The sequence below is a fragment of the Triturus cristatus genome, chromosome 10 (genome assembly GCF_964204655.1).
Source record: "Triturus cristatus chromosome 10, aTriCri1.1, whole genome shotgun sequence".
NCBI lineage: Eukaryota > Metazoa > Chordata > Amphibia > Caudata > Salamandridae > Triturus > Triturus cristatus.
In genome coordinates, this window is record NC_140593.1 from 646,291,397 (window position 1) to 646,316,852 (window position 25,456).

The 25,456-nt window shown below is 45.5% G+C and overlaps 1 protein-coding gene across 3 annotated transcripts in view; it reads right to left on the reverse strand.

Moving 5' to 3' along the window:
• Nucleotides 1-25,456, reverse strand: part of LOC146789843 (SEC14-like protein 5) — a 1,062,444-nt gene that overhangs the window by 834,968 nt on the left and 202,020 nt on the right. Inside the window, exon 1 of one of the 3 annotated variants that reach the window (XM_085632207.1) lies at nt 23,523-23,619. The exons of the other annotated variants lie outside the window; for them this stretch is intronic. Coding sequence (XP_085488333.1) covers nt 23,523-23,546 — 24 coding nt within the window. The 5' untranslated portion in view covers nt 23,547-23,619. Of the gene's footprint in view, nt 1-23,522; nt 23,620-25,456 lie in introns of those variants that run through there. 3 annotated transcript variants of the gene reach the window in all.

Here is a 25,456-nt window from a genome sequence, read left to right on the forward strand (position 1 = left end):
TAGGGTCCTCCCACGCCGATGACGCTCTGACAAGCTGCACTGTCAGGGACGTTCAACTGCAACATCGGGAACCATTGTCTACCACCTTACCACACCGTTAAGACTGTCATCCCCAAAAAAGCGTACCATCAGAAACCACAACAGACTACAAAACTGCATCATATGGGAACATCTTTTACCCCACTTCCAGCTGCCCTAGTGCACAATACAACGACCATTGAAAAATACGGAACTACATCATCCATCTCCCTTAATCAATCAATCACGTGTTTGTTAGGCGCAACTACTCCAGTCCATCAAGGACTCGATGAGAAAGAACGAGCAATGATATCTCGCTCTAGACAACTGCAGCATCGAGGTCAGGTCATAATATGGCCTGGTACTACCTATACCCCCTCCTCCCTTGTCAAGACCCACATAATATCAAGAACAAGAGCTTAGTTGGAAAAGGGGGTCGTAGATAACCCCCCGGCCGTATTTATTAACAAACAATTAAACAATTAATAATAACAATATTTACAAAATTACGCTGAAAATCATACAATTGACATTGATTACATTTGATATGTACAGATGTCAGATGGCTATCCTTAACATAACTCTAATACAAGTTGTTCCTATCTGAATCTAAGCATAACATCATCAATAATAATAATGGCAATTATTTTCAGCGTATCCATGTTTGAGCCTACGGCAAGGTCAATAACTGGTGTCAGATCCTTATCAATTAAGCCTGCCCTCCCGCCAGAGTGTGCATGCGCAGATGGCCCGTTCACCGTGAGGGTACTCCCCCCCGGTTACCCCCGTACGCTCTGTATACTATCTCCATAAGGGGCCCTTGCAGTTCTGCGCCCTTTACTGGCGCCATTGTGCACATGAGGGGTGGCCAACCAGCCTAGGAAAAGCGTAAATCCCCCCTCCCCCGCACCCATCCAGCCAACAAGGCTGTAACTGCCCCTGGAGTTCTAGGAGGGACGACTTGTCTCTCCCCCTTGGGCGACCCCATTCAAGAATGGCGCCGCCCCCTAGGACCTTAAATTTACTGCTCACCAATCATGACCTTACCGCCTGACCACGGAATTGCACTAAAATACAACAATATATTACCTTAAAAAAGGGAAAAAACATGTTACTTGCACATAACACAACCTAAAACGGAAAGAAATCATAAACTACACAACCTCTGCTTTAGGGGATGGTGGGTGGGGAAAATTAAAAAGCAGTCTCCTGGCGAGGTTGCTCTACAGGCTGGGGAGCGCAGAAGGCAAAGAGGAAGATTCTTCTGCTCCCCAGCCTTTTATGGCCACCATTAGCCCAGACCGGTTCTAGTCGGTCTGGTGCTGGCCACTTGCGCGACCCGGAAGTGATTCACTTCACTTCCGGGTCACGACCCATAGCCAATGACCAATAATGGTGGAGGCGCGCGCCTGTCGCGTCACTGCTGTGCGCGACAGGCCCACCTCCCAGGCCGTCGGGGGCCGGCAGGACCACCATATTATCGGCGTGTCCAATGCCGGCCCCGCCTTTTCTATACTCCACGCTTAATGGCATCCTGGAGAACCATCACATTCTGCAAGTGCACCAGCAGGAACCAACGCACCTCGCAAGCAATGAATCCCCACCAGGGCAGCGCTTAAGCCCTTTTACCTGGAGCACAAGCTTCACTAGAATGCACACTTTGTACCCCCTCGCCCCATTCACTCTGTTCTCAGAGGATTATTTTTAGAGCAGGACTGGCCAGGCCTCCGCGCCTTGAGCTGCAGGTCATGTGGTATTTCAGCAATGTACGCCTGCTCCAAAATAGGCCTAGCTGAGCTGCAAGGATGTGAGCTCGGAGCTAGGCGAGCTCTGAGCTCTCATTCCTGCAGTTCCCAGGAAGTGGGGCCTTTCAGCGCTCGTGCATACCTTAGCTACCATCAGGCGGAAGTTGGATAAAGAGAGTATTGCATAAAAGGAGCTAGAAGCTGGGAGTGCAGGCCACACTTCAGACTCAACCTGCAAAGACAGACACAGTTTACTGAGTTGGCTGAGGTCGAAATACGTCATCCTACAAGCGCAAAGCATTTTACCAGTGTAAATTGCTAAAGACGTATTCCCCGTTTCCGAGCCAGGCAGTGCAAAATTGCGACATGGAATTCTGTTATGCCTGATTTTATTTGGACTGGTGTTTCCGTATCCGTTGGCCTGGGTTTTGGAACTCAGGACCCTATTTCACTGGGTCACTGTCCACACTGCAGGAGTCTTTAGAAGCAGCAGCAAAGCCTCTTTCATCATTCTTTTTCTGACAGGGGAGCATACAATTCTCCCCAGCATGGGAAGAACTTCGCATCCCCTTGCCTCAACCCTCTCTACAACCCACGCAGAGGCCGGAGCATACATTTACCAACTCCTCAGTGCTGCTGGTAAATGCGTGCGCTAAACCCCACATAATTGGGAATGTCGAGTGGCTTTATGACCAGTAAATTCAGTCTCACGTAACAATCTGTCGATTCAATTTAACTCATAAGTGTACGCAGGCGCGCAACACCCATTGGACTCAAACGGTTAACCCCCCCCGTGTGTGGCAGCCCGGGATGAGGCAGCTTACCGGGCACCCACACAGCCGCACCCGAGCACTTCACAGGTCTTTAAAAGACCATTTGCATGTTAATGAGGCCTCGCTGTTGTTTCACCCCTTCTAAGAGCCCCTGCAGCTCCACTCTACCTATTGCTTATAGATTTAGAGATTTAGCCCCCCCCCGAAATTTTTTCTTAGCTCCCCCCGAAATTTGCCTCTAGTTGCGCCTCTGAGTGTACGGTACTGGTGTGGTATTACCGAACGGCAACATCCATTCCGCATGCAGTTTTCAAGGTACAGTGCAGCTCGTAATCACACTCTATGTAATGCCCGAATCCGTGAAGACAGTTGCCTGAAACTACAATGTGCCTATGGACAAAAATGCAAGTAGATCTTCTTAATCACAATCACATTCTTTAGTTTTATGGCTTGTTTTTGCCTGTACCTAAAATATTCAGAGCTCTGCCGTCTGACCTTGCCTGGGACGCGCTTTACATTATGCACACCCTGCAAAATTTGAATTATGAGATGCTGAGAAGAATTATTGTTACACACCTCAGTGTCTCTCATTTTTAATACCAGCGACACAAATGCTCTCTTTTGTGCAAATATGCAAAGCCGTGGCCGTGTGTGTGGGTACTCGTGTGCAGACGAGCATCCCTGGTAAGAGTGAGTTAATGCTTAGCTGGTGAAATCAGAACAGATCCGCAAGTGAGACGTTTTCATCCTAGCACCGCCGACTTAAATAAATTGGGCAGTAATAACACGTCCCTGCAGTTTACCTAGCGCCAACACAGGCACCCGTGCGCCATTTTGCATGGGTGCCTGAGCTGCAGGGGCGATTGTTTATGTGCAGGAAGGAACACCTTCCTGCACATAAACAATCTTGAAAGCCGATTTGCTGTGTCTATGGGGGTTGTTCACAAGAAACTGTCGGAGCACAGTGCTAAGCAAAAATTGCTAGCGCCATGCTCCAACAGTTTCAAAACTTAGGGAGATGCCATATTTACATGAATGCGGTGCACCCCTGCGTTTCCCCTAGTGCAAAATTTAGCTGCCCAGCGCCAACGCAGGTACCCGCACCATAGTGCAAGGGCGCAGGAGTTGCAGGGAATAATTGTTCATGTGCAGGAAGGTGTCCCTTTATGCACATAAACAATTACTAATGGTGACTTGTAACTTCTATGTGTGCTGCAGATTGCAGCACATATAGAAGTTGCAAATGTCATTTTTTAATGATTGTTTATTGTGATTGTTTATGTGCAGGAAGGGGCACCTTCTTGCAAATGAACAATCACTAATGGTGATTTGCTGTTTGTATGTGTGCTGCAGAACCACACAAAGAAACAGCAAAAACAAGTACAAATTAATAATTTCCCCTCGTTGTCCTATATTTACCTCACACTTGTAAATAGGGGGCAGCATAAAAAGGCGAAGGGTGTTGCGATGTAACGTCCATAGCAACAACGATTGCCCGCCCCTTTGCTGCAGCGGAGTGCTGTGGTAAGGGGCCTATTTACAAGGTGGAGTTAAGCCATGTTAAGTGGCTTAAGGCCATGTTGTAAATATGGAGCAGGGCATTGTCCCTCAGGAACATCATTAAAAGTGATGCTCCTGTGGTGCAATGCCCTTGTAAGTATGCCCCTATGTATGCTGCAGAATGCAGCAAACATAGAAAGAGCAACATTCGAGGAGAAATACATATTTTATCCTTGTATCGCCATCCTAAGACCAGGTTTTACCTGGTCTTAGTTTTTTAAGCTGCCTTATCCTTGTAAATATGGGGCAGCTTAAACAAACAATGTCCATTTCCCGCCCCTTTGCCGCAGCAGACAGCTGTGGTAAGGGGCATATTTACAATGTGGCACTAAGCCACGTTAAGTGGCTTAACGCCACCTTGTAAATATGGGGTAGAGAGCCAAACCACTGAAGCATCAGAAAAAGTGACGCTCCGGAGGAGTTAGGGGCTTGTAAATATGCCCCTAAATGTTTCATGGCAAAGCTACTCGATCAATAAGCTATGGAGCATATGTACTAGAAACTGGTGGAGCATGGTATTACCCCAAAATTGGTAACACCGCGCTCCGTCAGTTTCAAAATGCACACCTTCCTCCACATAAACAATCTTTACAGGCAATTTACTGTTTCTATGTGTGCGGCAAAATGCAGCACAAGTTGAAAGAGCAAAATACGAGGAAAAATTAAACATTTCTCCTCATATAGCCTGCTTAAGACCAAGCACTCCCTGCCGATGCCCCATGTCTTGTAAAAATGGGGCAGTGTCAAAAAGCAATGTGTATTGTAGCAGAACACCCACTGCAACATTCATTGCATGCCCCTTTCGCGCTAAGTGCTGCGTGAATAGGGGCATTATTTACAAGGCGGTGTTAAGCGATGTCAAGTGGCTTAACGCCACCTTGTTAATAAGGCAAAGGATTTAACGCCACTAGACTATTTAAAAAATGACGTTCTGGTGGCATTATCTCCTTGTAAATATGCCCCCTATTTTTCCAATTACACGATGAATACATTTACCCAGATTAAAATAGAAGTTGAGGTATGTAATTCAAGTTTTTTAGATCGCGCCTGGGCAGCTCATGCCTTGCTCTGCGAGGCATGCAGTATTTGAGTATGGACTTGAAGCCCCACCTACTTTCCCCCCATATCTTTCATTTGCTTGCGTCATTGTCCTGCATAAACGCTGGCTTCTGATTCATTAATAAGCTTGTTAGTCCCCCCTTACTACCGCCTGTTTTCATTTGTAACCTCCCATGAGGACTGGCCCTTTTACTTCTGTTGTTACACAGTATGTCTTATTTAGTTTGTAAGCACTATTTTCTTTAATGAGTTGCTCATACTGCAGACCCAACATGCTTTCCAGCTGCTCTCTCCCTCCTTGGCTACAGCTCCACCCCTTCACCCCTCACTGCCCCAACCACCTCTCCGAGGTCTGTTTATTTTTTGCTTTAAATTTTTCTTCCCCCATTTGACTACACAGTTTTACATTTTTATTACATTAGTTATAAATCAAGTGATTTTATGTTTGGGGTCTCGCTTTTCCAGCCGCCACCTGCCGCCACTGGTCCAAGGAGGACTACAGGAACCAGCCTGCCCTGCTCTTTCTGGTGCCTGGAGCCCATCAACAGCGTCAGCAATTAGCGCCTGGAGGCGCTTTGAAATTGGTTGCGGGCTCCCACAGCACGGGTCCCGCTTTTCCAGCCGCCACCTGCCACCACTGGTCCAAGGAGTACCACAGGAACGAGCCTGCCCTGCTCTTTCTGGCACCTGGCGCCCACCAACAGCGTCAGCAATTAGCGCCTGAGGGTGCTTTGAAATTGGTCGCGGGCTCCCGCAGCGCGGGTCCCGCTTTTCCAGCTGACACATACCGCCACTGGTCCAAGGAGGACCACAGGAACCAGCCTGCCCTGCTCTTTCTGGCACCTGGTGCCCACCAACAGCGTCAGCAATTAGCGCCTGGAGGCGCTTTGAAATTGGCAGCGGGTGTGCCCGGGCCAAGGGCTTGCCTGTCTGCGCCCATCAGAGCCTGGAGGAGGCTGGGCTGGGCAACCCCTCTGACATCTGATGATCAGGACATTTGAGCAGGTTACTATACAATAAGTAGTACTCATTTTTAAACAAGGTTATCGCCCTGTATTGTGTTCAAAGCCAAGAGGGTCTTGGAGTACTGGAAGTCTTCATGGGGTACAGACATCGAACCTAATTCATCTTGGTCTAACAGAGTTCTTAATTGTTGTAATATTGTATTTTACACTTGCTTGGGCTATCCAGTATGGGGAAGAGGAAATTGTGTAAAGGTGGTACAGGTAATACAAAGAAAAGGAAAGTTAAAAAGAGAAGAAGAAAAAGTCCTAGCCACAATGATGCTGAGGGTGGTGTCATGGACAGGATAGATAGTTTACTAACTGAATGTGAGGGGTTATTGGATTCGACACACTCTGTCCAAGCCCCTAGGCATAACACACAACAGATTCTGAGTGGCAAACAATCCAAAGGGCATGTACGTGACATGTTTAAAAAATCAGTCAAAAAGCCAATAACACCAGACCCCCAGAATGTACCAGAATTAAGTACAACAGTAGAGGGACCCTCCCAGTGCCAGCCAGACACCCACAAAGCTTTCACCACTTTAGCATGTAGTAATAGATTTTCAATTCTGGCTGACCAAACTGACCCGTTGGCAAATACCCCACACAATCGAAATGAGAGATATACTATTGGCCTGGATAATGAAGTGAGTAGCAGCCGCAACAATCATAGGTGTATAGATGATAGAAGTGTAACCGGCACAGATAACAGTGTGTCCGTTGCTAGCAATATACAACAGGAAAGACCTATAGATGACACTGTCTATCAAACAGTGTCTAATAAACTGGTAACATTGATGGAGGAAATCAGGGCCCTCAAAGTATCAGTTAGCACACTTAGTGACACTATAAGTAAGGTGCAAGTAGCAGTGGATTTGATTAAATCATCAATGGGCACACATCCATAATTCATCCCTACATTCCGTTATGGGTGCTAGCAATTATCCAGGGGTACAAACTATGGCTAAAACATCCCAGAGGCCAGGTATAAGTGGATTATCTAGGCCCCTAAATACAGATACTATGAGCAAATGTCATGGGCACCCTGGGAGGAAAGACAATTTGATGCCTGTCCTCAGACCCCTGTTGCCCCCTGCTAAGGCTGTTGTTCCATCCTCTAACATCAATGCTAATAGATGTGATGGACAGAGAGTGGTAGGAGCAGGGAGTAGCACATCAAGCACAGCAAATAAGGTGTACATGATTAATGTCCCCAAACTTTCAGGTGTATCCTATAGAGAAGATGAGGGATCAATCAAGAATAAGTGCACTCAGTGGATTTGCTTTGGTAGGGACTGTCGGTCAATAATAAGGGATGATATCATTGCAGCAGAAAGACACTCATGCCCTAATGCCACATTTGACCACATTGCCCTGACACTAACTCATCAACACTTAGTGGAAGACCTCGTAAGCTTTGATATTTGTACACAAAATCTGACCCGTTCGAATATTAGACTAAAGTATAATCCGCCAGAGATAGCTTCGATTTCCAGCACATCACCACTAAGGGAGGTAGATCGAAGGTTACTTCCACTCACTGGTGACTTTTCGGAGAATACGATACAACTATCCCCCAGCGAGTATGGAGCTCCTGTGACATTAAATGTAACATCTACTGAACCTAGGCATACATCTGACACTGCCCCGCCAATAGCGGGAGGGAGGGATAGTGGTACATTATCTACCAATGTGGGCGTTGGGGGGACTTTATGTGGATTAACTACACGTAGGCTACCAGTTTTGTCATGGAACATCGCAGGGTTGGGCATCAAGGTTACATCCCCTGATTGGTTAACATTTATTGACCAGTTTGACATCTGTCTTTTTCAAGAGAAGTGGCTAGTGGACCCTCTCTATCGAGTGGGCTACCTGAATTATCATATTCCAGCCATAAAAGGGGGTAAAGGTCGACATGCAGTGGGCCTTACAATCTGGGTGCGTCAGGAGATTAGCTATAAAATCCAGTCTCTTCCAACCCAGAGTAATGATGTCCTTGCAATACGGCTGAGAGTAAGCCCACAATGTAGCATTGACATTTACAATGCTTACGCAAGGGGCCTTAGTGGGGGGAAGAAGTCTGAAGTTATAATGGCCCTCGACGATCTTCTGGATATACATTCTTGGGACTCCCTAGTGTTGGTGGCTGGAGACTTCAACTCGACCTTTGAGCCTCTTGGCATTGAGGACCAAGATCTAACAGGCGAGGAAGATACTCGGTGGGGCATCCCAAAACTGGATCTAGCGCCCATAAAAAAATAGACGGATGCAGCAATCCAAATTAAAGCACTTTGTCTTGAAAAAGGTTTGCGGGCAGCAAATGGGCGCACGGTCTCCGATAGGCATGGGGCTAATACCTTTGACAACGGCCATAGTGCCAGCCATATAGAATACTTACTAATGAATCTTAAGTTATGGCACACCTTAGGGGATATGATTGTGCGGGATCATCTAGAAAGTGATCATAATCCCTTATGCTCAACCCTAGATTTTCAAGAACAGAGCACAGTAGTTCAGCCAGTTCCTGAATTACTTACACTAGATTTGATCCCCACTAACGATATGCGGCGATTAAAATGGGCTAAACTCGCTGAGAACTCAGATTTTCTAGATACTAATAATAGGGACATTGATTATACTATAGCTGACCTAGAGGCCTGCAGTGACCACCCTGGATTCTCTAAGATAATTACCGCAACTCATAAAGAATTTTTTTCCCATCTAAGATCGTATTTTTTAAAGCAGGATACAGATAAGAATATAATAAAGAAAAAACCTAGCTCATGATTTAATGAGGATTGTAGGCTGGCTCGCACAAAACTGGGAGAGTAACTTAAGACAGGGGCGCCAGACAAAGTAAGGACGGCCAGGAATAACTTTAGGAAGATCCAGGAAAAAGCCAAAAAGCAATGGGATGAAAGCAGATGGCAGGATCTGAGACTGGCATGTGCTAGTAATAATTCCAAACAGTTTTGGAATATTATAAAATGGGATAGGGGAGGACAGCCAGTCCCGCCACAAAATCATGTATCCCAGGATGAATGGGTTTGAGGTGTTCAAGTTGATATGGTATGATTAGCGCAGTATATCTAATGATAGTATGATTAGTTATAGTGTATTCAAGGGTTCGAAATACCCGTTATGCTTAGTACGACAGAAAGGGCCGAGAACCGAACAGCCTCCATCTTGGATTGTGGCTCCCTCGTTTAGGAATCACATGGTCTCTTCCGCCCACCATCTGCTTCCCCTTTTCATACATTTGTTAGGAGACAGGCTGAATTGCTGAGAAGCAAGGTCACATCTGCTAAAAGGGAGTATAAAGCAAATTCCTCTAGGCCTGGGACGAGAAGGGAGTCACCCCGTCGACCTTCTCTGTAAAGATAGTAACCCTTTGTATGTGTAACCGAAACTGGATATAGGCATGAGCTCATTAGGAGCGCCAGGACTAACTGGTACTTTTTCACATATAAGGTTTTGTATGCTGAACTGATTATGTATAAAAGTGTGTTACTGTCAAGGAGCCAGCAGTCTTCCTCGGCGCACCTGATGGGTGAGGATCGACGAGGCTCCTCTATATAGAGTTCTGTGGTGGCCAATAAACGCTTGAACCTTCCACGTTGCCAACTGCTCCTTATTTGACTTAATATTGCGGGCCAGTGGTAAGTGTGGCCCTTGGAATAATTATTTGGACACAACAGTTGGCGACCACGAAGGGACCCCGTGACAGGGTCTCCCCCCCCCGTATTCGGGTGGTGGGATTGGGGGCGTCCTGACTGGTTGGCGGGAGAGGAGCTTGAGGATTTCTTCCATTCTGCGCGGCTTTTTGGGACGTCCCCTGCTGCTAGTCACCCTTCACCGGGGTCCTACGGGCTTAACCCTGAAATGGACTGATTTGGTCGGGAGAAGTTGGCAGCGGAGAATGAACATTTGTATCTGGGTGCACCCGGTGAGTATAGATTGATTTGATTTGAAGCACGCGTTGTAAACGGTGCATTATTTTGTTGAAGCACGCGTTGGAGACGGTGCGCTATTTGGTTGATTTGAGAGCATTCGTTGAGAACGATGCATTTTTGATTTGAACACTGGCTGCATTTGTTTGAAGCTCGCGCTGGACGGCGGTGCATTGATTTGAAGGCACGCACCGGAGAGTGGTGCCTTGCTTGATCGGTTTAGCATTACAGTGTTTTTGATTCGAAGTACGTACCTTTTGATTGATTTGATTAAAACGGCGCTCCGGAGGAATATAGACGGATTGCACATGGAAAGACCTGCGACCTAGACTGGGTAGCCACAAGGCATACTCCTGACGGGGCTAGTCCTCGTTGGGGGCTGGTCTTAGCGGTGAGCCAGAAGGGTGGCGGGAATCCCGCGTGCAGTTTGGTGTCTGAACTGTGAACCAGAGTCGACGGGCTTGGTTCTCCGATACAGATTGTATGTTGTGTATGATTCATGTTGATTGTTGTTTGTGCGTACGTGTCTGAAACTAACCACAATGTCTTGTTTTAGCAAACTGAATTGTTTTGGCTGCTGCTGCCGAACAAGTGACTCCAGATTAGCTGAGAGCCAACCCGCCCCGCCGGAGGGCAGTCCAAGCCATTTTATGTATGTCAAACATGGAATCTCTCCCTTATTATTCTGCACTCTGTGGCATAAGTACACCAAGGGTAATGAAGAGTTACGATGGCCCAAGACGGGTTCATTTGATGAGAAGAAAATTGCGTTCCTACAGGAACAACTGTTTTCTAGGCGAAGTAGGCAGGCCATGTTCGACGCTCTAATTGCATGGCAGAAGGAGGCCAAACAACGGCGAATGAGGGAAGAGAAAGTAGCCAGAGCCAAGGCGGGACAGAATATAACTCAGAAGGCTATGGCCTATGATCGAGACAGAGTAGATAAAGGATTGGACTGCATGAATCGCGAATTTAGATTAAAGGTTGATAAGAGCTATGTGACCCGCCCGAATGCGGACGATGAAATAGAGGACTTACTAGACACCAGGCCACCGCCCCCTTATGTACCACAGAGAATATATCCGGAGGTGACAGGGGCCTCGGCCCCGGTCCCGAATATGTCTCTGGGGGCCTCGGCTTCGGCTCCTCCGGCCACTTCTATTCCCCCATCCCTGCCGGACCTCTCCCGATTGTCGACATCTGTGTCTGAAGTTATGGCCATATTACCTAATTTATTGACGGCAGCTGCAGCTGGGACCCCTCAGCTGTCGCCGGGGTCAATGTCTTCCCCTTCTGTTCTGCCCTCCTCCTCCGCCAGTACGACGCCGGTAACAGCTGTAACTACTCCAATACGTCCGGCCAGTCTAACGGAGGGTAGGAGGTTGTTCACTCGTTCTACCTTGGGGACGGAAGAAAGGGAAACTATTGCCATACAAGCGTCCCAATGGATGCGGCATCCTATTTATACTCTTTCCGATATCTGGAGTACTATGAGAGACTATGAACCTGTGATGCAGCAGCATGCCCTGGAACATATGGCCAACCGTCTTATTTCTTTATGGGAACAGGTACACCAAGGAGGGAGAGCTCCGGCTATATTGTATGATATCCATGATCAGATTCACAAATCTCAATTAACGCCAGAAGAAGTGTATGGGAAGGTGCAGACTTTGGTTTCTTATAGAACTCGTTTGCAGACTGCCATTCCCGCCGGATTCTCCCAGTTCCCTATGCGAGAAGTACACCCTATCTACCATCCTGAGGTTACCGAAGTGGTGGATGCCCAAGGTGTCGTCACCCGTCCGAGAGTAGACGCCCAGTTCCAGGAAAAATGGGTCTGCACCCCCTGGAAACGTAGTGAGGTATTGTCCCTAAAAAGCCAGTTGCCAGATCCTAGAAAAAACCCCACTGCATATTACAAAGAACTGACCGAGGCCGCCTCGTCAGCAGTGATGACGCTGGCAGATATTGAATTATTCTTTTCCTTATTGGTACCGGTGGATATTTGGCGTCAGGTACATGCCCAGGACCATGTTACGGAATTTGGTGGGACATGGGACCAACTGAGAGACTGGGATAGAGATCGTAAGCCGGGGAACAAACCTCGATCTGAGATACTGACCTTACCTGAAAAAATAATAACCTATATGCATTCATTGATCCCACCCCGGAAAGTAGATTGGGATAAACTGACGGCTTGTAGGCAAAAGAAGGATGAAAGTGTATCCGATTTTTTCACGAGGTTTGAGGGAGTATTCATTGATTTCAGCGGACAGGACCTGGCCACGGAAGGGGGTGTGCGTTTATTTGTTAATAGATTTGTAACAAATCTGCTACCTGAGGTATCGGCCCGGTTACAGGCCGCCGAGAGCACCTGGACGACCACCACGCCTTCCACAATATTAAGCATGGCCCAGTATTATGAGCATCGGGAAAATGAGAGCAAGGATAAGACAGAAAAGAAGTCGAAGGACTTAAAAACACGAGTGTAACTGCAGCAAGTAGAGAGGGGTAGAGGAAGAGGAAGAGGGTTGCAGAATTTCGTTCCAAGAGGGGCGGGACCCACGCAAACGGTTGGACGAACAGATTTAGGCATCAATCAATGTGCCTTCTGTAAGGAGGAGGGGCATTGGCGAGCCCAGTGCCCGTTGTTGTATGAACAGAATAATGCTCCAAGGGGTCGTGGACGGGGAAGGATGAGTGGGCACCGAGGTGGATACACGAGACAGGAACAGTCAGCCCGAGGTGAGAATAGTCAGAATTATTTTGATCAAAGCCAAGGTAAACAATACTATAATGAAGGATGTGTGACGGACGAAGGCTCCGGATATTCTCAAGCATAGGACAGCCAAAGACAGAGTAAGGGGCATGTGTCAATCCCGATAGATCAAGCTGGACCTTATGTCCATGCACAATTACTGGATGCATCAGGTAAGTTTTTAGTTGACACAGGTGCTATGAACAGTTCTGATTCACGCGCCCTGGTCCCGGGGGCCGCTCTGTCTGGCCAGAATAATGTGTCCGTAGGGTTCTCTGGAACTCCGGTGGTAAGCCCCATTTCTAAGCCACTTTCCCTTACTCTGGGACCAGTAACAATAGATTCACCTTTCCTCCTCACCTCCCAGTGTGGGGAAAATCTCCTAGGTATGGATATATTAAAAAGACTGCATGCCCGTATCTATTGCTCCCCTGATGGAGTTTACCTGACCATTAGAAATACCTCTATCCCCTCCATTCAATGTTTTTCAAAAACGGACTCCCTACCCCCTGAGCTTGCAAAACTCCAGAGGGATCTTTGGGCCCTGGGGGACACTGATGTAGGGTTCTTGCAAATTCCCCCGGTGTCTATTACTTTAAAACAGAATGCCAAATTGCCGAGGATCCCACAGTACAAAATAGCCCCCGAGGGAGAACGCGCTTTACTGGCCATTATTTCTGATTTGATTAAAACGGGGGTGGTGGAGGAAACGGCTTCCAATATCTGCAACAGCCCTATTCTTCCGATTCTTAAACTAGCTCCCACACCCCAGTCCCCTGATTATGCTGATACCTATCGATTTGTGATTGATTTGCGAGAGATTAACAAAATTGTGGTACCCCAATATCCTGTGGTACCCGATATTAATTCCATTTTAACCATGATTCCTCCCACAGCGACTTTTTTCTCGGTGATTGATTTGAAGAATGCTTTCTTTAGTATTCCCATTCATCCAGATAGTAGACATTTTTTTGGTTTCTCATTGGGAGGCCGCAGCTTTAGGTTCTGTCGTGCCCCCCAGGGGTATACCGAAAGTCCTAGTATCTACAGTCAAGCACTAAAAAGGGTATTGGATACTTTGCACTTGCCGTCAGGTAATGTACTATTGCAATATGTCGATGACCTCCTTGTGGCCTCCGATACAGAACATGGTTGCCGCGATGCCACGGTTGCCCTGCTACAGCATTTGGCTACTCATGGTAACAAGGTGTCGCTTTCTTTTCAATATTGTCGACCGGAGGTGACCTATCTCGGTCATCTCCTGTCGAAGGAGGCAAGACGGTTGACTTCTGAACGCATTGCAACCATAACTAACATGCCTGTTCCTCGCACGCAACGTGATGTCCGCGCTTTGCTTGGTATAACTTCCTACTGTCGCCAATGGATTGCTAACTATTCCCTCTTGACTAAACCTTTCCTGTATCTAACTACGAAGGACGTGCATGAACCTTTACCTTGGACTGTTGAATGCCAGACTGCTTTTTCTGCTCTGAAAACTGCTCTTTGCTCTGCTCCTGTGCTTGGCACCCCTGACTACCGGAAGCCTTTTGTGCTCTACGTGCATGAGGTGGACGGTTGTTCTCTTACAGTGTTGACACAGGACTTTGGTGGTAAGCAAAGGCCTTGTGCATATTTCTCGGCGGTTTTGGATAATGTCGCCAGAGCACTTCCCAGTTGTCTGAGGGCTACAGCGGCAGTAGCAATAGCAATCAGACAATCGGAAGGGCTAGTCCTGAATACGGATCTGACAGTGATGGTGCCTCATGCTGTGGACGTATTATTGAACAGGACACAGACGCAGCACTTAACTAGTGCGCGTCTCACGGGGTACGAAGTGACCCTGTTTGCACCTCATATAACGATCAAAAGATGTGTTAATTTGAACCCTGCCACGTTGTTACCCCTCCCTTTGGGAGACGGTGGACAAGACATACACGACTGCATCTTTCGAACTGAAGAAGAGACAAAGGGCCGGATAGATCTAACTGACACCCCACTATCTGATGCCCAAGGAGAATTGTACGTTGATGGGTCATGTTTCAAATTACCTGATGGTACGACAGCTGTGGCTTATGCGATCACTACCTTGAAAACGGTAGTTGAGGCAGCAAAGATACCATACCGGTCGGCCCAGGCGGCCGAATTGGTTGCATTATTCAGGGCCTGTGAGTTGGGGAAAGGCTTGAGGCTAAATGTCTACACCGACAGCCAGTACGCGTTCGGTGTAGCACATAGCTTCGGGAGGTTATGGGCGGAAAGAGGATTTTTAACATCTCATGGCGAGAAAATAAAGAATGGACCATTAGTTGAACGATTACTAGCCGCATTAACATTGCCTAAGACCTTGGCCATAGTCAAATGCAGTGCACACAAGGTTATAGTTGATGATGTGGGGAGGGGAAATTTCTTTGCGGATAGAATCGCCAAAGAAACAGCCCAATCTGACACCACTTCCATGTTTGTAGTAACAAGAATGATAGAAGCAGGGGTTTTTAACAACACCATAGATAGTGTGAAAGAGCTACAAAAGGAAGTGACCTCGGAAGAACTGACATATTGGCAAGAACAGGTGGGGAGGCTTGATGAGAATGGGTGTTTGACTTATTTATAAGACAAGTGTAGGTGGTTGCTGCCAAACGCATTTGTAAATGCGGTAGTATCCATGGCACACGGACCTTCGCATGTAGGAGTTCAGGGCATCTGTGCAACATTGGATCCTGTCTGGTATAATGTTAATATTCACAAGACAGCTAGGAGCTTGGTCCAGCATTGCATAATTTGTCTCCAACATAATCCCGGGGGTAGTATTCCCATTCTAACGGGTAATTTTGCGCCACCCACTCTGCCTTTTGAAGTACTCCAAATGGATTACATACAGCTAGAGCGAGTTAATAATCTAAAATACATGCTAGTGGTGATTTGTACTTTCAGTAAATGGGTGGAGGCGTATCCCACAAAAGAAAATACTGCCCTGGCAACTGCGAAAGCTCTGGTAAAAGAGTTTTTCCCACGGGTGATTTGGAGTGACAATGGGACACACTTTAATGCTAATCTAGTTAAGTATGTATGCAAAGGCCTGTCCATCCAACAGAAGTTTCACGCAGCCCGACATCCTCAGTCAGCGGGCCTGGTTGAGAAATACAATGGGATTCTGAAGTTGAAACTGGCTAAACTTCAGGACACGACAGGATTAAAATGGCCTGATCTCCTGCCCCTGGCCCTGTTGTCTGTGAGAACTACTCCCCATTCACGGAGCGGTATCTCCCCTTATGAAGTAATTTTCGGCAGACCTGCCAACGTGTGGGGAGTGCCCCGGCCCAAATCTTTCAGGGACATTGACTATCCTATGTTGACTGACTATTTGTATGCTTTGACTAAAGATCTTCGTTCCATTCATCAACAGATATCTGCCGTACTGCAGCCCCTGCCGGAGGGTCCTGGACACAGCGTAGAACCTGGACAGTGGGTCTTGGTCCGGAACTACCAACGGAAGTCGAGTTTGGATCCGCGCTGGTCTCAGCCATACCAGGTGCTCCTGGCCACACAAACGGCAGTGAAAGTCGAAGGGAAGCAGCACTGGATCCATATCTCCCATCTTAAGCGAGTCCCCCTCCCATTGCCAAGGGAACAGCTCGACCAGGAGGAAGGCCTGCCATCTCAAAACGAGCCCAGTACTGAAGAGTCACTTTCCCTGGATACCCGCAAAGAGGTTGACGGGCGAGGGGAGAGTGCTGTGAGTTTGGAATCCCCTCTTTGTGGCCACTCAATTGCCCAAAGCGAAGTATCTGGTCTGGAGCCCAGCTCCTTGTCTGACCCCACTGTGCCTACTTTGTTTGTTAATCCTGAAACCCCTGGTCGAGACCGATATCACCTGCGGCCCCGGAAATAGAGAATCCCGGGTCTAGCCTCGGTGAGTGAAGTTGGAGGCTCCAGCAAAAGACCTGAGGATTGTTGGAACACTGGACTGAACTCGTTGAGAGCATGGAACTTTAAGTGAAGCTCTGTTCAGAACGAAGATAGAGACATAGATCAGTTGGTGGGGCCCAGGTGGAGTTCCTTTCCGACACGGGTCGCGTCAAGTGTGACCCCAACGCGAGAAGTTTTTATCTTTTTACTTTTTGTTTTTCTGAACAATAGGAGTCTGCCTGTGAGGCTCTATACGGACACAGGAAAGAAGCACCCTCCGGCAGGTCGGACTGCTTATAGACCCCTTTTTCCCGAGATTATATTGGACTTTTAGTGAGAAATGTACCCTTTTGCTCGTTTTGTCCCTGAAGAAGGGCGTCCCATAGTACCCCGTACCATTCCCCCGCATTTGCCAATGTTCTCCTCATGGAGTCTGCGTGTTAAAATTGTTTTCATTTCTATATTGACTGTATCATTTGTATTGTGTTTAGGATTGTTTATATATCTAGAGTTCCGCCATCCTGTACACACCTTGATAGTGTCTACTCCTGCTCCTAAGGAGCATCATTACCAGACCTTCGCCCCTCATAAGGAAAGGCACCGACAGACGTATGTACATAATGCCTTCATCGAGATGCTGCACCAGACTCATAGTTCCACAAATGTTACTGATTGTTGGGTCTGTGGTCTCCTTCCGTCAGTGATGCATAAGCAAGATTTGTTTATATCAATGCCCTTATCTTATTTAGGTAGTTGCGAAGCCTGGTTCAAAATGTTATCCATGCTGTATGAACACTACGCTATAGATGAACGTCGGTTCTCAGAGAAGGATTATGCCTTAATTCTAGCCTATATAGAGAAACACCAGGGTTTTACTCCTAATGCTGAGGGAACTGATGGTACCCTTGATCCTACTGCCTGCATGAACGTGTACACTGATCATGAAAATGATACCTGGTTGAGGGATGAAGTATTGGATTTCGTGACTTTTAACTTTACTGAGTATTTTAAATATTTTCAGGAGCGAAATGTCTCAGATGACAAAATCATTCCGGTCCCGGTGCTAAATACATCCTCCTCTTTCTGCGTGCAGGGTACTGGACATTTATTTGTAGGTTACAGTAGATGCAATTACACTTATAGATTACAGACGTTCAGCAGCCCCCCAACACTCACCCCTCCCAATGTTTATTTTGTGTGCGGTGAAAACGCATACACTTGGCTACCCAGAGGATGGGCAGGTAGATGTTACTTATCTTTTCTTTACCCACCGGTTTACATAGCCCCTTCTGATTATCATAGGTCCCATTCCTTAAGTCGGCGGAGTTTGGGAGCTCGAGCCACTAGTAATGATGCCACTGACCAGACTGACACTCCGGCTCAACACTTTGTTGATATTATGAAAGGGGTATTGCCCATATGGGGGCCCATCCTCACTAGTAAAGAAATTCGGAGGCTATCCAGAGTAGTGGAAGGGGTGGTTAATACTACTGCAGGGATATTAACTAATATCACGGTGGAGCTCCAGGCGACCCGGCTTGTGACCCTTCAAAATCGTCTTGTTTTAGATGTCATCCTGGCCGATCGTGGAGGAGCTTGTAGAGTCATCGGCAGTTCCTGTTGTGTATATATACCTGACTCCGCCCCTTCCGTCCATTTAGCCATCCAGAAACTGCATCGGCTAGCTTCTGAAATTCACACTGAGACTGGTACTTGGTCCCTGTCCGGGTGGTTCTGGGATCTGGTGACTACCTGGGGATGGAAATTATTCATGATTCTTTTGGGAGTAGTAGGGTTCATTTTCACCTGCTGCCTTTGTCTCCAGTGTGGGCCCGCTTGCTGTGCATATTGTGCCACTCAGGTTCGCCGATCTATCCCTAGGCCCAAGCCCAACCAAACCAGGATAGATACCCAGCGGGCTCAGAAGGAGATGCATGACTTAATGCAGATCGATGAGGGTATTTTTGAAGATTGACCCCGTCATTAGCTATGCTGCGCTAAAAGGGCCGTTCTGAGGTGTTCAAGTTGATATGGTATGATTAGCGCAGTATATCTAATGATAGTATGATTAGTTATAGTGTATTCAAGGGTTCGAAATACCCGTTATGCTTAGTACGACAGAAAGGGCCGAGAACCGAACAGCCTCCATCTTGGATTGTGGCTCCCTCGTTTAGGAATCACATGGTCTCTTCCGCCCACCATCTGCTTCCCCTTTTCATACATTTGTTAGGAGACAGGTTGAATTGCTGAGAAGCAAGGTCACATCTGCTAAAAGGGAGTATAAAGCAAATTCCTCTAGGCCTGGGACGAGAAGGGAGTCACCCCGTCGACCTTCTCTGTAAAGATAGTAACCCTTTGTATGTGTAACCGAAACTGGATATAGGCATGAGCTCATTAGGAGCGCCAGGACTAACTGGTACTTTTCCACATATAAGGTTTTGTATGCTGAACTGATAATGTATAAAAGTGTGTTACTGTCAAGGAGCCAGCAGTCTTCCTCGGCGCACCTGATGGGTGAGGATCGACGAGGCTCCTCTATATAGAGTTCTGTGGTAGCCAATAAACGCTTGAACCTTCCACGTTGCCAACTGCTCCTTATTTGACTTAATATTGCGGGCCAGTGGTAAGTGTGGCCCTTGGAATAATTATTTGGACACAACAGGTTAATCACTTTAAACCCCAATACGCTTGAAGTGATAAAGAGGGGGACCCTGTTGTGCCCATATACGTGTCCTAACAAGACACGGCCTTTACACTGGCTGATGTTAACATCTCCCTCAGAGCTGTAATAGGGGGTAAAGCTCCGGATATAGATGGCATCCCGGCTGACATTTTCTTGCATGATAAACCGAAATACCATTGCCAAAGGAGCCCCAGTGTCTGATTCCTGGAAAGGGGCTGAGATCATCCCAGTATATAAAATAGGGGATACATCCCACCCAGGTAATTATAGGTAGGGCTCCCGGTTTTATGGTATTTATTTTTTTGCCATTTCCATCTGTATTTATCCATATTTATTTTCTGCTAATTTTATCTGTATTTATCTATATTTATTTTGGGTTTTCAGGACAGAGTAAGCTGAAATTAGTGTATTTCCATATTTATTTAACCAATAAATATGCACTCCTGCTTGAATGTCTGCCAGGTTTCAGTGATGTGAACACCCACAGAAGATAAATCAGTGCACTTATATGAAAAAATGCAAACTTCAGTATCAACCTTGTGCATATCTACTGCTGTTAAAGCCTCTTTACTAAAATTCCTTTCCTATTTAATCCCTTTACCTATCAATTCACACATCTATTGGCCTGTCAGTCGTGGCAGAGAGTATTTAGAATTACTAAAAAAGGAACCCAATTTCCGTTTTTATCCACATTTAAAAATAAATACAGACAAGAAAATTAATGTTTTCTGTCTGTATTTATCTGTAAAAATCAGTAAAAACGGAAAACAGGGAGCCTTAATTATAGGACCATAAGCCTCATAGATTCATTTCAAAAGGTTATGGGCCGGTTAGTGCTGAACAAGGTCCAGGCCTGGATTGATGAGTGTGACATTCTTTCACCACTACAGGCAGGCTTTCGGACCCATATCAGTACTATTGATCAGGTCTTTCGGTTTATTTTAATATATTGGCGGACAGTGGTTTTAGGTAAGGGCTCCTTGTATGCTGCATTTGTTGAACTCAAGTCAGCATTCGACTTAGTTTCCCGTAGCAAGTTATGGGCAGTGCTACAGGAGCTAGGGATGGCACCTAAGCTGTTACCGCTTATCATTCACTTACATGAGGACAATTTCGTTCAAATACGGTGGGGTCACAAGGTAGTGTTACTAAACCATTTCCCATTAATAGAGGTGTGCGGCAAGGCTTTGTAATGGCTCCCACATTATTCTCACTCTTTATCAATGGGATCGCTAAGTTCTTATCGTTAACCCCCACGGATACTTCCGTATTAGCGGGAATTCATATCCCCATTTTAATGTTTGCGTATGATACACTGATTATTTTAAAAACTCCCAGCGGCCTTCAGTGTGACTTGCTGCTATTCAAGGAGTTTGGTCATCTTAGGGGCCTGGAAATTAACGTAGCCAAAACAAAGTTTATGTCTTTTAATCAACACAAAACTTTTAAAGGCAGTGTATGTATGAATAACCGTCCCTTAGAACAAGTAAGGGCTTTCACCTACCTGGGGGTAATCCTCCAAAAAGACATGAAGTGGAGCTGCCAACTTGACATGGCTACTTTAAAACACCGGCAACTATCTGGGGCTCTACTTACCAAGTTCAAAACCTCGTTCACAAAGCCAATTAGCCCTGTACTTCAGATTTATCGCATGAAAGTTGTGAGCTCTGCTCTATATGGGGCCGAACTCTGGAGTTTCAAGAACCTATCGCAGTGAGCCATCGCAGAAAACAGGATTTTACGTAGCATCACGGGCCTTCCACAAAGTGTGTCCAGTGCTATTTAAATTAGGCAGAAAATCCTTTGGTTATATTGCAAGAATATGCCCACTACTGTATTGGCGAAGAATCTGGTGCACGTCAGAACTAGCACCTTATGCTTCTGGCCTTAATGATTTAATCTGGGCAGATTGTTATCATAAAATCAAATGGCTACGGAGGATAAGAAACGTATTAGTTAAGCTTGGTTTGGCCAAGTTGTGGGAAGACCCCGTTAATGCGTCTTTCACCCCCAAAAGAGTATCTGAAAGAAAAGTATTGGGAATTGGTTTCCGCTGATACCCATCGTAATAGTGCCATTTCAACGCTTACTGAAAGTTTTTTGGAACTCAAGTTCCGGCCAAATTTAGAGCAATATTGGGATTTAATAACCAAACCATTTGACTGGAATCTGTACTTTCAATTCAGGGTGGGCACACTGCCAATAAGATCGCATACTGCAAAATGGGTTCCATATGGTAATAGTAAGTGCCCCTTGTGTCTGGACCAACAGGAGACCCTGGCACATTTATTGTTTGTTTGTCCAGCGTTTGTGGCCCCCATCAAATGTGGCTTAAGCCAATCTGCAGGTCTTTGGGCTTCAGAAGGTATGCCGATGCATTAAAAATTTTACGTACTGAAACTTCTCCATGTATTACCATTGCAATGGTTACATTTTTGAGTTGGACATGGACCATTAGATCTCGGCGAACCCTTGTAACCGGAAGTATGCACTGAAAAGAGCTATTATGGCGATTGCAGATATGTTGCTGGTTATCACTCATTTTGTATTGCATTTATCTCTGGCTCTATGGTAAAGTGCAAGGTCTCAGAAAAATTATGCGTATTAGTGCCATATTTATCCTTAGACCCAGTATTAATCATCAATTTTATTCTCCGATTTTTAACTCACAGAAATGTTTTAATACTTGCTATGTGTAATGTATCAGCTACGATGCACTCCAGTCAGTACTAATAATCCAATTTGAGAAAAAGTTAGACTAATTAATCTGTATAGGTGTGCTGTCTTTGTGGTGGTTCTACCAAACCGCTAGTTCTAGAAGAAAATTATTTCTAAGACGACCTGTCCTAGACAAAGCCTGCACTACCAAAGAAACACTCTGCCTCGAGTGTGTTTAATATCATTTTGTGTTATACTAAAAACAAGTCTAAGAAAACTTCATCAAGTAAACAAACCAAACACTCTGCGGTAAACTGATATACATTCACATAAACATAATAACGTGGTTTCAATCCAGCGTAGTTCAATGCTTCTTTTATTCAAAAGCACAATTCATTGAAGGGTCGTGAACTTCATATTACGTTGCATTGTAGTAAAAACTTGAAGATTATTGTTCCCAATGCATTTCGGGGGTGACGTACACCCTTCGTCAGGGGAAATCTACAACAAGCATATATGCACTGAATTAACAAATAAGTCTACTTCATTAAATTATATAGTAGCCGGCCTCTTATTTACCTGGAAAAACAACAAAATTGAAATTGTAATCAAGAACTAGATGTATGCAAAAGTATCTTACACGAGAACATCTTGATGAATAACATCACAGTAGAATGCAGAGTTGTAGCCTAACAAACATACCCAGTTGAAGACACCAAGAGTCACAAGAACCAAGAAGGATCAAAAAAGACTTTAAGTGAAAGTAGGATGTACAAAAAGTGAGTGGAAAAGTAACCGTTCTGCCCATTCCAGTGAACGAGGTAACAATCTGTTTAGTGAGTATGGGTGAAATGTGTACCAATCCTATATAAGTTGTACGGAAATCAGATCCTATTGTTAATACCTTCTCTCGCCCGCGGGTCCAACCGTTTCTCTAATTACTAATGCTGCTAGTCCAATAAGCTTTGGTTGGCGCGTGGGATGTCTGCAAGTTATAAAGCTAAAAGTCAGGGTAATCCAACTAGAGTTGTGAAAAATTGACTATTGATGGTCTACCAAAGAGCACCAGACTTACCTATCATTACTTGAAATAGATACCAAGACGAGTATTGTTCTGTATTAAAGAAAACGCCCAGAGTTATCCTGTCAATAGATGTGAAAAACCTTGCTATAATTCCACAATGAAAGTCTAAGTCAGCCTAGTCCCTCTTCACAAGTGTGATTCAAGAACATGCATCTCACCTTACTACCTCAACATCGGCTAATAGGCTTTGAAAATGGAAATGTTCGTTAGCATCACGTCCTCGCTGCACCAAGAAATAAACAAACATTAGCATAACCGGAATGAAAGACTGGGGTGAATACCCCTTGTTATGCGAATCAATATTATTGGCTCTAAACTTACTCGATAATCGGTTGAAAGCCTCATGCGTTGCAGTCTCGATGTGTGAGCGTCTTTCGCTGAGTTCTATCCTGCTTATGAACTTTCTGTTGCTTGCGTGTTCGCGCACGGATTGCTAAACATCGATATAGGACTAGTGTATGTGTTAAAATAACATGCGCGGCGGCCATGTTAGTTTGTATGTGTATCTGAAATCATGGGCAGAGAAGTCACCCAAAGTAAATAAATGTGAGTGAAGTAAGAAGGATGAAAACAGAAATCGAAAATCGGAGTGCACAGATTAATCATGAAACGCTAATGGCAATTATTTCTGCAGATTATGCAAAGTAGACGATATTGCAAAATTACATGCGTATAATCATGACAAGCTGCTTAAGATGATATTAAACATTAATGAAATTGGAACACACTATGCATCCCAGTTAACAGTTGAACATCCTTTATAAAGTATATATACATGTTTTTACATGCACAGCCACTCACTCAACCATTTTAGAGAAGTAGTAGTAACTTTATTCGATCAATTAATGATCATTCACAATAAAAAAAACTCCAATCATACATTAAAAGGTAATAAATAAAAATGCATCATAAACACATTATAGTTATGAGATGAATTAAAAATAAGATATATAATATTTGTCAATACTAAGATATTTATAGAAATAAATAACCTCTTTTAGTCCCAGGGCAAATAAATTTTGGGAAAAATCACCAGTTATATTATGGTCAGTTACAAAAATCATTTAGAATGTTGAGGAAGGCCACTGCAAAAAACAATCAATTCACAGCCCTGCTACTTGTTAATGGGTAACATTCTAATCCTGGCCTGCCAGGCAGATAACAAGTATCTCGCTAATGTGAACACAAGCCATTTAGTAGTGTCAGATGTATCCCTGGGCACAGTTCGCGTAGTAGCGCTACACGTAGCTATGCGAAGTGCTCTTTGCACTACTCGAGATATGCGTAGCACTACGCAAACTGTGTGGTACGCTGTTCACGATGATTGCACAGTGCCGGATGCTTGTCCGCACTGTGCAGTCATTGCAAACGGCATCTTGCACAGTGCAAGCGGTCGTTTTCTGCCACTCGAGTAGATTTTTACTCGAGCTGCAGCTTTCTCAACGCAGACTGGTAGTTTCTCATCGCGAGCGGTCGCGAGCATACACAACCACTCGCAATGAGAAACCTGACCTACCCGCGGTGAGAATCTCGCTGGGAGGTTTATTTTCCACGCTCGCGATCAGCAACTTGATGTTGCTGATCGCGAACAAGGAAAAAGTCTTGCCGGGATGTAATTTTGCTCGCTCGCGGTCGCCAACTTGACGTTGAGGACCGTGAGCGAGCAAAAAATGCCAACTACGCTACGCGATTTTGCACTGTGTTACGTGCAATTCGCGTGGCATGAAGTAGCACAAACTACACAAACTTCGCGAGCGTTGCGTAGTTGTCCGCCCAGGGTTAGTCAGATGTAAACACACATAGGGCTTCTGATGGTCGTGGAAATGACAAAAGTGGGCATGACGGGCTTATCAACCTTTTTCTAATGTGTGCGTAGTAGGAGCAGAGGAATATGAAATGATCTAAAGATTCAGAGCAAAGACTACACACAGGACACAGTGGGGTTACAGTGGCATTCTTACATTTACCTTTGGTGGCATTCAAAGGCAAAGTCCCAAACCTAAATTTTTAAGTAAAGTGCACATGCATGTGGGGGTTCGATTTTATCCATCCAAATTTCAGAAAATAATTTTTTTAATCTAAAAACCTATCAGTTAAAGTGCCTGGTGCTACAGCCTAGAGACATATTAGCTTAGTATAATTTTTAAATGGGGAAGCACTTTTTTCATCATGGTTTTTGGATCCTCCCATAAAACTCCCATCCCCAATTTGAACAGCCACTGCTTGACCTCCCTAAACCAGACCACTTACCCAGC